Here is a 16,085-nt window from a genome sequence, read left to right as displayed (position 1 = left end):
GTTCTTCATTTTGCATTAATTTATACGTGTATAATTATATCTACATTTGTTTTTTTTGTGTAAGTGTCTAAATTTTATAAGCATTCAAAAATTAATAGCATACATAGAAACATATTATATTTAACATGCTAATGTTTTAATAATCTTATTAAATTTGTTTGCATATATGTTTAATTCGTATTAGAAGTATCTATTTTTTTTAAGGGTCATAATTTTTTAAGAAAACTTCTTTTATTTGATTAGGTGTATAAATTAATATGCCATCATTTAAATATATTTCATAAATACTTTCGTATTCTTTATATATATGACGAAATATTTCTAATTTTATATTTTCCTTGAATTCATTGGATTCAATTTGGTTTATAATATTAAAATTATTAAAGTTTTCAGAAAAAACAAATTTATAAAAATTATCTATAATAGATTTTGTTTCTTCTAAGTTGTTTGATTTTGTCTTTTTATTAATTTTATCTATCTTTAAATAACTTATTAAATTGTCTTTTTCAAAATGTAATATTTTTTCTTTTTGTTCATTAATAATAATAGTTAACAAGTCACAGTATTTTGTTGACCCTTCAAATGATTTAATATTTTCTTGTATAAATATAAATATATTTATAATAAATATATGATAATCAATTTCACCACTTTGGTTTTTACATTTTAAGGAGTTATTTATTAATGGATTAATGGTAATATCAAGCACATTTTGAAAATTTTGATCCTTATTATTGGTGTTAAATAATACACTGTTTTTATATATCGAGTATAGATCATTTAGAGAATTCAAAATTTTTTTTATGTAAATTCGTGAATTATCAAAATAATTGTTTTCTATTTTTTTGATATTATCTATATAAAATGTTACAACATCGTGTTGCCATAATGCAATAAACTCATTTTCAATTTTTTTTTGGATTTTTTGAGTATAATTTAATATTTTACAATTATATTTTTCTAAACTATTTTTTTTTTCATTTAACTTATTAATTATTTCACTATTATCCTTTTTAACATCTTTTTTATTACTTTCATTTTTTTCCTTCACATCTTTGGTTGTTAAATTATTATCAACTTCATTTTTTTCAATAAATGAGGAATTTATCTCATCATTTTCTTCGTCATATTCTAACTGATAACTATCATCCCTTTTTTCTGCAGTTTCTCTTTTATTTATATCACTGTCATTTTCATGTTTAGCACCTTGGGGTTTTATAGTACTACTTAGATTTAAAGAATCTATATAACGATTATTTTCGTTCATGTTTTTATTTATTTTATTATAATGGGATGTTTTATCAGATGTGCTATATAAATAGGAATTTCGTGCTCTTAAATTAGGTGTATCCATGTGATTATTTTCGTCATAATTTATATTAATATTATATTTAAATGCTTCTATGGAATATTTTGATATAAGTTTTCTAATTTCTTGGTCACCATCATAACTATTTTGAAACCGCTTTAATTTAAAAACAAAAGCATCTAATATATGAAATAACTTATAATAGAATTGATAACTTTTAGGACATATATTTATATTCGTTTCAATAAACTGCTTATATAAAACAAATAAAGTATCACTTATGTTGTATAAATTGTTGTGCATATTTTCAATGTGTGCGGATATATATAAAAATGTGTCATTTTTATTATCAAAATTAAATAACAATAATATTCTAAAAAATATGTCTTCTAAAGTTATAAGATAATACATAACAGAAAAAAAATATTTAAAATTTTGTAAAGAATCATATTTTATATCTACTACTTCAAGACTTGTGTTTAGATATAACTTATCCTTGTTACTTATTAAATAATTATATTTTTTAGTTAGCAATTTTTTTTTTAAGTGTATAAAATTGTTTAGACAAATATTAAAATATTCTATATTTTCGGTAATAATTTTATAACATAATTTAGTTAGTGGAGAAAAATTGTCCATATGATTTTTTATCATATTTTTTTTATTCTCATGTTCTTCATTATTAGGAAATAATAATAAATCAATAAAATTTGTATTCGTTATATAAAGTTTATTATCTTCCCTAATAACATGTAAACATATTTTTTTACAAGCTTTATTCAAAATTTTATTATAATGTTTTGAGTAAAATTTATCCAACTTATCAGATGAATTTTCACTTAACAATTTTGCTATGCTTTCTTTTGTGCATTCAAATTGTTTTAAGTGTTCAAAAAATTCCATATTTAATGATATTTTTATGTCTGTTAAATTATTATAGCATAAAGGGCTTAAACTATATTCTTCTAAAATCCTCTCACAAATTATTTCCTTTTTTTGAATATTAAATTTTTTTTCTTTTAATTTACTTATTTCACCTACAATTCCTTTAGTCATTTCACAACATTGGGAAATTATATTTTCTTTTTCTTCGTTTAACTTATTAAAATTTTCTAATTTAATTTTGATATCTTCAAAAAGTGTAAATGAATTTTCACTTATCATTTGTATCCTATCTTTGTATTCTTTGAGTTTTTTTGATTCTATGTCTATATCATTATATAGTACATCATATTTATTGAAGTTGCTTTTGTAACTTTTCAAATTTTCAAACTCGTCTTTATATTTGTCACAACTGACATTAAAATCAAGGTCGTTATTTATTTTTATATTCATTTTGTAAAACGGAAGTTATTATATTGTATACTATTCATAATATATTAAATATTTATCCCATATATCCCTTCTGGTTTATTAAAATTGCATGAATTAAAATACACGTCTGTAGGGATATATACTAATAAGGGAAGAAAACATTATGCAAGAATTACATACACACAAAAGTTAAGTATGCTTACATCGATTTTGTATCTATTTCTGTAAGAATATGTTACACCCTATTATGATAAATTTTGTACTTTATTTAATATTTTCTAATTATTATTCAGTAATTGCTATACGCATATATTTCTTTCTCCCTATATAGTTTATTTAAGCATTATGCTTGTGGAAGATATTATACTTAAAAAATTTGAAATACTCAAAAAAATAAACTCTAAAAAATCTTCTTTATACTATAAGTTGCTAGTATAAAAATAGTAATAATTTATAAAATAAATAATTGTATAATTTAACATAAAAATAAACAAAGGGATAAATATGTATAAATAAAATCCCATATTTCTTTTAATATAATAAAATTATATTTATAATAATTCCAAAAAATTAATTTGAGAAAATAAAATTCATAATAAAATATATACTTTATTTTGTTTGATGCCCTATACAGCATAGCTATAAAATATAGATGGCTTTAAATTTATATAGTTGGGCATAATTGTTTTGTTACATATAATTTGAGATTTGTTTGTTTTAAATCTAATGAATGAATTAATTTTAATGTAAAGGGATGATAATAAATGTGGTGGTAATATATACCTTTTTTTTAGTTTTAGCAAAAAAAAAAATAAATACGTAAATAAATTTAAATATATTACATTTGTGTACATAAACCCACGTAAGGTTAACAATTTGATTAAATTTATTTATTCTATAATCTATTATTATATGCACACAAAAATTTATCAAAGTATTAAAAAAAAAAAAGTAAAAAACAATTATTTATTTAAAATTTTTAGTAGCTAATGAAAGTGTGGTGGATATAATACAGTTTTAGGAACCGATAGAGGATCCCCATTATTGATAAAAAATTTATGGCCTTCTTGTTTTAATTTGTCAAAGCATTCTTTTTTGCATTGAATATCTAACCATCTACACTCTTTACATCGAGTCTTTGGGTAAATAAAAAATAATTTTCCGTGCCATGTAAAATCTCTTTTTCTTCCATCTAAATGTCCATATGCATATGGTTTGGGGCAGGGTGGTTTCATAGTGAAATGAACTTGTGCATGGTACCATAAGTACATGCATATTACAAATAATAAGTACACATGGAATTTTAAAAATATAATTAACTTCCTCTCATACTCTGTTAGCATAACGGTTGATAACCTAGTATATGGATCTAAATCAAGAATCCATTCTTTTCTATTATTATATCTTGTAAGAAAACCAGTTATATCTAAATATCTGTAAATTTTTTGTCCAATTGTTTCGGGCGCATTTTTATCAAACAAAACTAATACATTTGGATTTTGAAGAATTGATAAATTATTTTTTGAATAATCAGATGATATATCGTTTTTATTTATTTTGTCTTTCTGAATAGGTGATGTCGAAAAATATTTTATTAGATTTTTTTGAAATAACAAATTATTTGTATTTATATTTGCGGAAATGAAAGTTGCTTTGTGACAGGGGGAAGTATTCTTTAAATAGTTATTATAAGTCATAAACGACTTTGAAAATACTTTATTTCCACATTTCTCATGTATATCTCGAAAAATATTAGAGTTAAAATTTATTCCATTTTTTAAAGCTTTCTGTAACACATTCTCTCTTATACACGTCATTTTAATCAGCTATTATTGTTATTATTTCACGATGGTATATCTTGAAATTATTTAATTGTTCTTTTAATTACGTTATTTATTTACTATTATAACGGTATTTAACTTCTTTATAGCCCCTTTCCCCTTAGTATATATATGTATATATTGATTGGTTTAGGGCGTGCTTATTTCTCGGTCATCCATCTGTTTGTTATAACGTTATTTTCATCTGCACATTTGCAAATTCCAAATATCGTTACGATAAATAAATGAATAGTATAAATATATATTGTTTTTTTCTTATATATAATCTTTTAACACAAAAAATATGTATTAAAAAACATTTGTATCAATAAAATGAACAGAATATATATTACACACATTCCATTGAGTACAGAGTAAAATTTATATATATATTTACATTTCAAACATAATAATTACAAATTTTATAAATTCAGTGGCTATTCTGGAATTTATTCTATATATAATTGATATATTATTTTATAAAGCAAATAGAAAATGGTACTATTATAAATACACTAAAAAAATAATAAAAATGTAATGAAACATGTAATGAACATGATATATTTTTTACTATAAAAGGGAATTATGAAAAACAAATATATAATTTATATTACTCGTGAATGCTATTTTAATGTGCATATTACTAATTTTGTTTTTTAGTGTATGCTATGAAAAAATTAAATTTTATGTTTATATATATGCATAAATATTACTCTTAAGGAATTAATATATATGCAATTAGTGTTCGCATTATTTGAAGCATAATATTTATATAAAAAAAATTTAATAGCTTCATCATTAAAAGTGCTAATATAATAAATATATATATTAATTTTTTTCCTTTTTATGACATTTTTTCAAAAGATTTTTATTCAATAATGATATAATTTTTTTGAAAACAATAACGATGGGGCATTCATTTTATGTTATTTTTTAATATAAAAAACAAATAGTGAAAATTATAAGGTTCCAGTTGCTTCATCACATTCGATCTATTTTATAAAAGTATATTATAGCTGAACCATTTCGCTATATATATATATATATATATATATATATATATATATGTATTTGCATACATTATTTCGCCCATTTTGTGAAATTATAGCATGAAAATGAAGTTACATTTTTTCATTTTCATTTTTGAATGATATTCTATTAAAATTTGATATTGATTTAAGGGCATTAATCAAAAAGACCATATAATAAACATATATTTAATTTGCTGACAATAAAGTATGCATAAAAAACGAAAGAAATTATATGTTGTATATGAAACAATTGGTATTATATTTTCCCCTTTTTTATGTGTATTAATTCTTTAGAAATTACAGCTATTACATGTTGTAATGTTAAGATACAATGATTTTGTCTGTTCTATATATAATTATAGTAAATTGTGAATACAAACTTTATATAGAATTATCGTGATTAATATTGGAAACATGGATATGGAATAAAATTAAAAGTACAACAATTATAAACAATCCTTTTAAATGCATAAATGAATGCATATATTTTTTAATATATGCACGATATATTTATATTAATTTAGCCTTTTATTGTTCATCTTTTGAGTTTAAAGTTGTAAATTTTCATTTATCATTATAAATTATTAAATATATATTGTCCAAAACAATAAATTATTGTCATATATATTAATTGGTAGCATGAATTATTGTATTATAATGAGCTGGAATTAAATTAAGGTTACTTTTAAATAGGTAATATTGTTTGAAAAGTAAAATAGTTAATACAATGGATTCATAATGAGGGGATTAACAACAAATCAAAGACATTTTATTTTTTTTTGCAACTCGGTTATAATATAAGCTTACATTATAATAAAAAATAAGCAATTTTATTATTATATGTAAGAATAAACTAAATTAAAAAAATTTTTTAAGTGTTGTTATAGGACAATATATGTTTATACCAACTTATATGCATATATACTTTTATTATATATTTTCTTTATAAAGCATCTGTATATACAGTTGTATGCATATATCCTTATATGGTATCCATAATAAACATGAGATCATTTATATGGTTGTTATTACTTTTATTTATTCATGAACGCTCCCTATTAAAGGATAATCATTGAAAAATAAATATAACATATATATAGCAGCCCAATCCTCAAATATATTAAATATTTTTAGCAATAATAACATCTAATAATAAAATATTTTAAATTATAAGATAATATATAAAATATAAAAGGAATAAAAATAAAACGTTGTTAAGCAAAGATACTTAAACGATTTTAATGTATAAATATATATTAAACTCAATGATTCATATATATAAATTATAGATAATTTTTTTTAATTATGCAATATAATATATAAAATTATAGATAATTTTTTTTTAATTATACAATATAATATATAAAATTATAGATATATATTTATTAAAATATAAAATATAGGTTTATGGGACAATACAATAATACATGAATATATATACGCTATTAATTAATGCATATAAGGAAGAACGCCTTTCCACATTATTATTATATATATTTTTATTTTTTTATTTTTTTATGCCATTTCTTGATGTTAATTTTTATGTTTGAGTGAATAATGACAAAAAATATATATAAATTACACATTTATTTGTGAATTGTTTTTTAAGAAGGTAAATAATTGAAGAAGATATTTTTTAAAAAACATAAAAACGAAGATGCTTGGGTCCATCGAATTATAAAAGAATATTTTATAGATAATCATAATTAATATGTATTACCAATATAGTCATTGTTATAATAAAATATAAATAAAAAGTACTTTAAAAATATATTTATAAATGTTGTATTGAAGAAAGAAATTCAAAACATCACTTCCAATGAAGTATAATACCACATATTAAAGGAGTATAATTTTTTTAAATAATTTTCTTATATAAAGCTTATTTATACATAAAATACCATTCATGTACATATGAGTGAATCGGATTTAAAAATAATATAAGAAAAGGAAAAGGGAAGAAGACGACAATAAAAAATATACATATATAATATTAAAAAATGTTACTCCTACGTAATATTGTTGTATTAGATTTGAAAAGGAGTAATTTTCTATATATAAAAAATATTCCAAATGTAAACAAATTATTAAATAGCAAAAGATACTTTAGTGTACTAAATACAGAAAGGCTAGATAGACTGAAAAGAGAAATTCGTTATAAGCCTAATGATAATTTTTTAATATTACAATTTTATAAAGAAGCAAATTTACATAATCCTAATGAAGTTATAAAACATTATGAAAACAGTAGTTACGCTAAAAATGAAAGTACAACAAAAGAATATATAAAAGCATTAGTTTATACTAATAAACTAAAATATACCAATCTGAATAACATAAAATATGATAGTGAATCTAATTTTTATAGAAGATCTATGGAGGATGGAACTAATAACATAAGCGGGATAAACAATGAACGCTCAAATATATATGAAACACATAATATAAATATAGACCCTAATTATAGTAATATGTCTCATTCAGGGCATACAAATAATTATAATGATAAAAAAAATGGTATTCATTCCGAAGTGTTTAGTTTACAAATCGACCCCAAAATACCTTTGAAGGTATCCTTAATAAATGCAAATAAAAAAGGCTTATGGGGGGTACTTAAATCGACTATTGGGTTTTTAATTTTAGTTGCAGCAGCAAGCGTATATTTAGAAGGGGTATCACAAAATGTTCAAAAGGGTATAGGTGTGTCAAATAAAAAAGTCGTTCCAGTAGAGAATGTAAAGGTAACTTTAGCAGATGTAAAAGGATGTGATGAAGTAAAACAAGAACTTCAAGAAATAATCGATTATTTAAAAAATTCAGATAAATTTACTAAAATAGGTGCAAAATTGCCCAAAGGTATATTATTATCAGGAGAACCTGGAACAGGAAAAACATTAATTGCTAGGGCTATTGCAGGGGAAGCAAATGTGCCTTTTATCCAAGCATCTGGTTCAGAATTTGAAGAAATGTTTGTTGGTGTAGGTGCAAGAAGAATAAGAGAGCTTTTTCAAACCGCAAAAAAACATGCACCTTGCATTGTTTTTATTGATGAAATAGATGCAGTAGGTTCTAAAAGAAGTAATAGAGATAATAGCGCAGTTAGAATGACACTTAATCAATTATTAGTTGAATTAGATGGTTTTGAACAAAATGAAGGAATTGTCGTAATATGTGCTACCAACTTTCCACAAAGTTTAGATAAAGCACTAGTTAGACCTGGTAGATTAGATAAAACTATTGTAGTACCATTGCCTGATATTAATGGTAGATATGAAATTTTAAGAATGTATAGTAATAAAATCCTCTTATCAAGAGATGTCGATTTAAATGTTTTAGCTAGAAGAACTGTTGGTATGACAGGTGCAGATTTAAAAAACATATTAAATATAGCAGCTATTAAATGCTCAGTAGAAGGGAAAAAATCAGTTGATATGAATTCTATTGAACAAGCTTTTGATAGAGTTGTTGTTGGATTACAAAGAAAATCACCATTAAGTGACGAAGAAAAAAACATAACAGCATATCATGAAGGAGGACATACATTAGTTAATTTTTATACAGAAGGTTCAGACCCTGTTCATAAAGCTACTATTATGCCAAGAGGTATGTCTTTAGGTGTTACTTGGAAAATACCAGTTACCGATAAATATAGTCAAAAAATTAAAGACATTCAAAGTGAAATTGATGTGTTAATGGGGGGTATGGTATCAGAAGAAATTATTTTTGGAAAAAATAATGTAACAACAGGATGCTCAAGTGATTTACAAAGAGCTACACATATTGCTCAATCACTTGTGATGAATTATGGAGTCGGTATAAACGAAGAAAATATATCTATGTTTTTACAAGATAAAAAAAATATTAGTGAAGATATGAAAATTAAAATAGATAAATCTATTCAAAGAATATTGTTAGATTCGTATAATAGAGCAAAAAAAGTTTTAAGTCAACATACTGATGAGTTACATAGAGTTGCTTCTGCATTAGTCGAATTCGAAACCTTATCAAATGAAGAAATTAAATTGGCTATGCAAGGAAAAAATGATCAAATACGAAAAAATAGAGAATTAAAACAAAAGGAATATAATTTGAAGGACAACAGAGTTTCATAATATATATATTAATTCACTTATATGTGTATATGTGGGAATATATAAAACCCCACTCCTTTTTTATGTCATTATTGGTATAATTGTATTAAATTCGTTATTTACTATTTAAATTAGCATTTTTATTTTATTCTACAATTCTTATAACCACCTAATAACATGCACATGTATGTGTTTTTTATTTTTTATTATTTCATTTTTTATTATTATATTAGTTTGGTGAAATGCTAATCTTGTTATTCATACAATATATATATATAAAGAAAGATATAGATAGGCCTTGCCAAAACATCTATAACTACATATATATGTGCTTGGATGATGCCATTATATATTGATTTTATTTAATTATTTTGTTTGTTCTTTTACATTTTATTATTTATGTTTTTATCTGTTAAAATTAGTTTTTTTCAGACTTTTTTAAATTTATCATTTATTAAATTATATTTTTTTTTACTATATAATTTATCTGTCTATGATATAATATATTATTATTTTTATTTACAATTAAAAAAAGCATTACAATTTAACGTAAAATAATGTTAATTAAAAATATATAATATAAGCACATTCATGTGTGTACAAATCATTTCTTTAGACCACCAATTTTGTTCTCTATTAGTATTATATTTTTACTGAATATTAAATCGGGCATATAATAGTACCTTCGAAAATTGGATATTAATTTGTATTTTGTTTTTCGTTTTTTTAATTATGTAAAATCTTTATTTCTGATTATGGATAAGTTCTTGATTATTTGATAATAATTGAAAAATAAAGAATGAGATGGATTGTGATGATATGGTTAATTATTTGTATTATAATTATAAACCATATATTTTGGGGGTGTATTATTTTTTCTGATTTTTTATTTAAATTACTCGAAGCAAAAAGTGTATCTTTTGGTAATTAATAAGCTTTGTTTTGTGTTTTCTATAAAGCTACAATTTTATGTTTTTTTCTCTACATATTAATAATATTTTCACTAAAACAAAAATAATACAAAAATAAAAAACTTATAAAAATATAAATATTAATATATGAGTATTTTAATGATATTCTATGTATATGCATAGATTTTATATAGTCTATATCAAATTTTTATCTAACACATAAGATGTGAACATTTTGAAATTGACATTGTCTTCTATTTCTGTTTTTTCGATATGCTCTTTTTGTTTAGTGGTCAATACAAATTGACTTAAACCTTTAAATTGTTATAAAAAAGGAAAAACAATAAGAAAGAGAGAAAATGGGAGAAAATTTTTGAAACAATAATGAATGTATATGTGAATAATAATTTTTTATAATATAAATTATCCCAAACCTAAAATGCATTTCTCTTTAGTCATATATTTGTTGTTTTCTACATTTAAAAAGTTGTACATTGATTTTATGTCTTCACTATCAAAAACATTTTTTACAGGTTTCTATACAATTTAAAAAAAAATTATCGCATGGAAATGTGTGACTTATTTGGTGCATCGATATATTCGCATAAATATAATCATATGAACACACGAAATTTACAAAAAAAATGTATGGATATATATGTTGCTAATATGTAGTATCTTGTCCCCTTTTTTTAATCATTATTGTATTACTTCCTTTTCTAATTTGTCCACCTCTTGGATTATTGCCTCTACAACATTTTGGGGTTTTTTGAAATAAATGCAGCCTAATAATCTCTTTTTTCATTAACAAAAATTTGGAAATTTTTAATATATACTAAAGGAATTAAAGACACCTATTTAGTTTTTTAATTTTTTTATTTACCTCAAATATTTCATTTAATTTTTTATTTTTAATATATTCTAAATCCTCTAAAAATTCAGACATAAAGTATAAATAGATATAATTTTAAGCCTGTTTATACAGATATATATTTATGTATATACATTATTTAACACATTCACATATATTAAGATAAATAACAGATCGCAACTAGCCCTTTATTTTAATATGAGGTACCATTCATGTTCTTTATTTTTAGTTTAAACGAATCCGATAGATATAATTTTATAAGACATTTACTTATTAATATATTTATATTGTCGAAGTTATTTGTATTTTTTTTATTAATCCGTATAAATTTTTATATTATTAAAAAAAATAGAAAATAGTAATAATATTAATAATATATATAAATGCTTTATCCAAAAAAATGAAAATTTACATATGTTTGTTGAAATAACATATTTTATTATTAAATTTGATTTACTTTTTTTAGATGGAAATGCGGAATTTTTGTCTTGCACATCATACATTTTTATACGTGCTTATTAAATATTATAGTGTTAAAAATTATATTAAAGAAGAATGAAACGTCTAAATTAATTAAAATATATATAATGGCATTTCATATGCATATCATAAAATGGTTTTTGGTAAAAACAATGAAACTGTTCAATGCATTTAGGATTTAAAAAAAACCTACAAAAAAGGACAAACAAACCCTAGTATATAATACACACACCTGAATCTTATTTGTATATATCATTTTAAAAAAGATATATATATATATATATATATATATATAATAATTCAATAAAGCTAAGATTAATCCCACGAAAATAAATAAATAAAATAAAAGGGGAAATACCAACCACCGACAAATTATAAAATTTTAATAAAAAAAATAAGGGTAATAACTTTTGTAAGATCTTATGTAAAACAAATGCGCTGCTTACAACAAAGCATGCTATATTTTCTATATGATCTTATATGTTGATTAATAAAACAATTTTAATCAAATATTTCTCTTAGCAATTTTTAGTATATTCCCATATATATATATATATTTTCAAACCATTGCAATATAATTAAATATGATTTTACTAATAACACCATATATCAATTACACATAATAGTAAACCGGCGCTTCTAACAAATTAAAATAAGAGAATTATAATTTTCTTTAATGTGTAAAAATAAATAATTATATTAAATATATCAACATATTTTATAAGTTTTATGTGTTCGTGATTAATTAAATTTCCCAAAATATTATTTGTCATTACATCATTCAAAAGCAGATACCTTAAAAAGTTAAGGAAAATTACATTAAAATTCGAGGTTATAAAACAAAAACTTACATGTAAAATCACACGGTTCACTATATTACATGTTTCATTATTCTAAATTTCATAAGGGGAATGTTATTTGATAATTATACATAAAGCATTACATGTATATAATATATACTATTTATTTTTATATTTAAATGTATGCCGTATAAAAATGGCGATAAAAGACCCACGAGAAACATTTATAATTTTTGATTTTTATTTAGCAAAAAATAAAATATTTAATTTAATATCGTTAAACAAATATAAAAATATATCAACTGTTATAACATATGTATTTATAAGGGAATATTATTTATTCTTTCAAACGTTATTGAAAATTATATAATTCAAGTTGAAATTAATAAATAATAAAAATTGAATAAAAAAAATTATATTCATTTTTTTCTTTACGCGTATATTATTTTACTTCCCCAAAAAAAAAATGGTAATCGTATAATAATATTTTTTATTTACAATTTGCATTTTTATGAAATATATAAATAAATATATTTTATGCAATATATGTTTGAAAATAAGGTTTAAGGTTAATTAATCTATTCTTCAAAAATATATAATTAAAAGGCGTCAAATTTGATTTTCTTAAATTTTAAAAGAAGAGAAAAGGAAGTCATTTCTTTATATATATTTGCACACGAAAGTAAAAAAAAACTTTCAAATATATAAAAAAGTTATCATATTTATATGTTTAGGGGAAATTTTTATGTTAACACGAATTTTAATATATTTTTAAGAATTTTACTAGAAATAAATATAACATACAAATACCATATAATGCAACATTTTTGAACAAGGATATATATTTTTATGTACAAAAGCCTGGAAACTTATACATTCAAAATAATATTTTGTAACTCAATTTACAAAAACCAAATATTTATAATTTAGTAAAGCAAAAAAAAAATATAAGAATGTAAATAAGTGCTCATGATGCCCTTACGCTGATATGTATCTACATTTGGCTATAATATTTATATAATATATTTGCTTTGCATATAATATCATAATTATATATGTAACAATATCAACCGACCACATACCTTTTGAAAATAAAAATTGAAACTTTGTTATATAAAAATATTATTAAGAAATATATATTTATTTAAATAAGCATATACAACTATATATGCAATTTTTATTTGTTTTATAATATTGGGTTTAAGAAGATATTAAAGATGGAATTATGTTTTTATAATTCAAAAAATGGATACTTGGAAGCTTTTTTAAGAGGGTTGCGTGGTAGTTTTTTAACCCCAGATGAATATAAGAAATTAACCGAAGTTGATACTCTTGATGATTTTAAATCGGTTTTAGAAGACACAGATTATGGATCATTTATGATGGATGAGCCTTCCCCAATTGCTGTTACAACTATAGCACAAAAATGTAAAGAAAAAATGGCACATGAGTTTAATTATATAAGAGCCCAAGCTGAAGAGCCGTTAAGAACATTCCTAGATTATATTGCAAAAGAAAAAATGATAGATAATGTTATAAGTTTAATACAAGGGACATTAAATAAAAAACCTCCTGAAGAGTTATTGTCACGTGTTGACCCATTGGGATCTTTTCCACAAATGAAAGCTATCACTTCGATGGATGTTCAAAACTCTCATGATGATGTTTTAAAAATTTTATTGATTGATACACCCATAGGTAGCTATTTTGATAAATATATATCAGCCAATTCGTCAAATGAAAAAAACAATATGTCAACAATACTTAATGAAATGGATATTGAAATTTTAAGGAATACATTAAAAAAGGCATGGTTAGAAGATTTTTATGATTTTATTAAAAAATTAGGAGGTAAAACAGAAGAAGTTATGGGACATATTTTAAAAAGTGTAGCAGATTTTAGAGTGTTGTCTGTTACATTAAACACAATAAATTCGAGTTTAAGTCTTGAATTACAAAAAGATAGAAATGATATGTTTCCATGTTTTGGGTATTTATATCCTGAAGGAACAGATAAAATTAGAAAATGCTGGAATAATGAAACTGTTCAAGCCGCTTTAGAAAATTATCCTGTATATTATAACTTATATGAAGAATGCAAACAATTCTATATTAAAAATGAGAATGCTATTGAAAAGAAATTTGTCGATCATAAAATAAAATCTTTAGAAGATTTGTTGTATGTGAAACTTGTCAAATTATGTGAAACTGCTTTTGATCAACATTGCCATTTTGGAATATTTTATGCATGGGTAAAATTAAAAGAACAAGAAATTAGAAATATCATTTGGATCTCAGATATGATTTTAATGAATAGAAAAGATTGCATTGACAGCATCATTCCTATATTCGAGCCACATATATAGAAATATGAAATTAATGATGAATATATATAAGTAGTTGTAAAACTGCTAAATCCGTAAATTTAATACTCAAAAAATTATTTCATAAATATTTGTAAATATGAACAAGAAGGGATACGCTATTACAGTGTATGGGTATTTGCATATATAATACATTTATGCCTATATATGCTTATATTTACACAATATATCATTATCTAAATTTTTGTTATAAATTTTGTTCATTAACTTTTTTTCTCCCATTCTTTTTAGTATTAATTTAAAGGCCATTATACGTTTGCATATTTATTTATTATGATTGATATAATGCATAAAGATATTTATAATATATCTTTATATTCCTTGGAATTAATCCATTAATATTTTATCTTATTTTATATTTATTTATTTTTGGGGTTTGTTATATTTTCATACGTATACTATGGATTTTCATCATACACATGCTGCTTTATTTTATATGTATCTAAATATAGCATCTACACACAAATATAAGATGTGTATATATATTAAATGTTTTTTTAATTTCGAATTATTTTTTTATGTTTTTGCCGTGTAGTTTGTGTATATAAAATTAACTCAGAACAAAACTTCATAAAAAGTTATGTTTTTGCAACCTTGTAAATTCTTAGCATGAAACCATAGTATATACAATGAATTGTCACGTTTATATGTCTTAAATGGGGCATATATATGGCTATGCGCAAGTAAATAAATATATAGAATAGAATATTTATTTTGCAATTTCCTCGCAATTAATATATAACCATAAATTCCCTTCATATTTTCACATATTGATTTAAACTTAATAATCAAAACATGATAATGTAAAAATCAATATAAATAAAAACAAAGGTAAATGTTATGAGCAGTTTATGTCTAACTCTTCTGGAATAAACCGCGTGATTGCGGCATGATTAAAGAATTTATTATCTTTTTTATATCAATTGAAGTTGTTTAAATAATTTACAAAACTTTGTATTCAAAATACATATTAAAAAAAGTTTGAAAAATGAACAAAAATTAAACAGATAAATATCGAAATGTAAATACATTACGAATATTCCAACAAAAAAATGTTATAAAAAAAACTAATGA

General features: G+C 22.0%; 5 protein-coding genes across 5 annotated transcripts; 2 read left to right on the top strand and 3 right to left on the bottom strand.

Annotated features, from left to right (window-relative positions):
• Positions 1 to 199: 199 nt before the first annotated feature.
• Positions 200 to 2,644, bottom strand: PVVCY_1303090 (conserved oligomeric Golgi complex subunit 6, putative; the record flags this gene model as incomplete). The annotated part of the gene is made up of 1 exon (XM_008623984.1): positions 200 to 2,644. One exon carries the CDS (start codon positions 2,642 to 2,644, stop codon positions 200 to 202), a length of 2,445 nt encoding a protein of 814 aa, XP_008622206.1.
• Positions 2,645 to 3,609: 965 nt separating this feature from the next.
• On the bottom strand, positions 3,610 to 4,440 carry PVVCY_1303080 (conserved Plasmodium protein, unknown function; the record flags this gene model as incomplete). The annotated part of the gene is made up of 1 exon (XM_008623983.1): positions 3,610 to 4,440. One exon carries the CDS (start codon positions 4,438 to 4,440, stop codon positions 3,610 to 3,612), a length of 831 nt encoding a protein of 276 aa, XP_008622205.1.
• A 3,034-nt stretch (positions 4,441 to 7,474) lies between these two features.
• Positions 7,475 to 9,586, top strand: PVVCY_1303070 (ATP-dependent zinc metalloprotease FTSH, putative; the record flags this gene model as incomplete). The annotated part of the gene is made up of 1 exon (XM_008623982.1): positions 7,475 to 9,586. The coding sequence occupies one exon, from the start codon at positions 7,475 to 7,477 to the stop codon at positions 9,584 to 9,586; it is 2,112 nt and encodes a 703-aa protein (XP_008622204.1).
• Positions 9,587 to 10,671: 1,085 nt separating this feature from the next.
• PVVCY_1303060 (conserved Plasmodium protein, unknown function) lies at positions 10,672 to 11,422 on the bottom strand (the record flags this gene model as incomplete). Its single annotated transcript, XM_008623981.1, has 4 exons — positions 10,672 to 10,790; positions 10,911 to 11,013; positions 11,188 to 11,271; positions 11,360 to 11,422. The coding sequence occupies 4 exons, from the start codon at positions 11,420 to 11,422 to the stop codon at positions 10,672 to 10,674; spliced, it is 369 nt and encodes a 122-aa protein (XP_008622203.1).
• A 2,422-nt stretch (positions 11,423 to 13,844) lies between these two features.
• On the top strand, positions 13,845 to 14,993 carry PVVCY_1303050 (ATP synthase (C/AC39) subunit, putative; the record flags this gene model as incomplete). The annotated part of the gene is made up of 1 exon (XM_008623980.1): positions 13,845 to 14,993. One exon carries the CDS (start codon positions 13,845 to 13,847, stop codon positions 14,991 to 14,993), a length of 1,149 nt encoding a protein of 382 aa, XP_008622202.1.
• Positions 14,994 to 16,085: the final 1,092 nt, after the last annotated feature.

The sequence above is a fragment of the Plasmodium vinckei genome (assembly GCF_900681995.1).
Source record: "Plasmodium vinckei vinckei genome assembly, chromosome: PVVCY_13".
NCBI lineage: Eukaryota > Apicomplexa > Aconoidasida > Haemosporida > Plasmodiidae > Plasmodium > Plasmodium vinckei.
The sequence above is the reverse complement of the archived record's forward strand: the minus strand, read 5'-3'. Positions and strand labels throughout refer to the sequence as shown.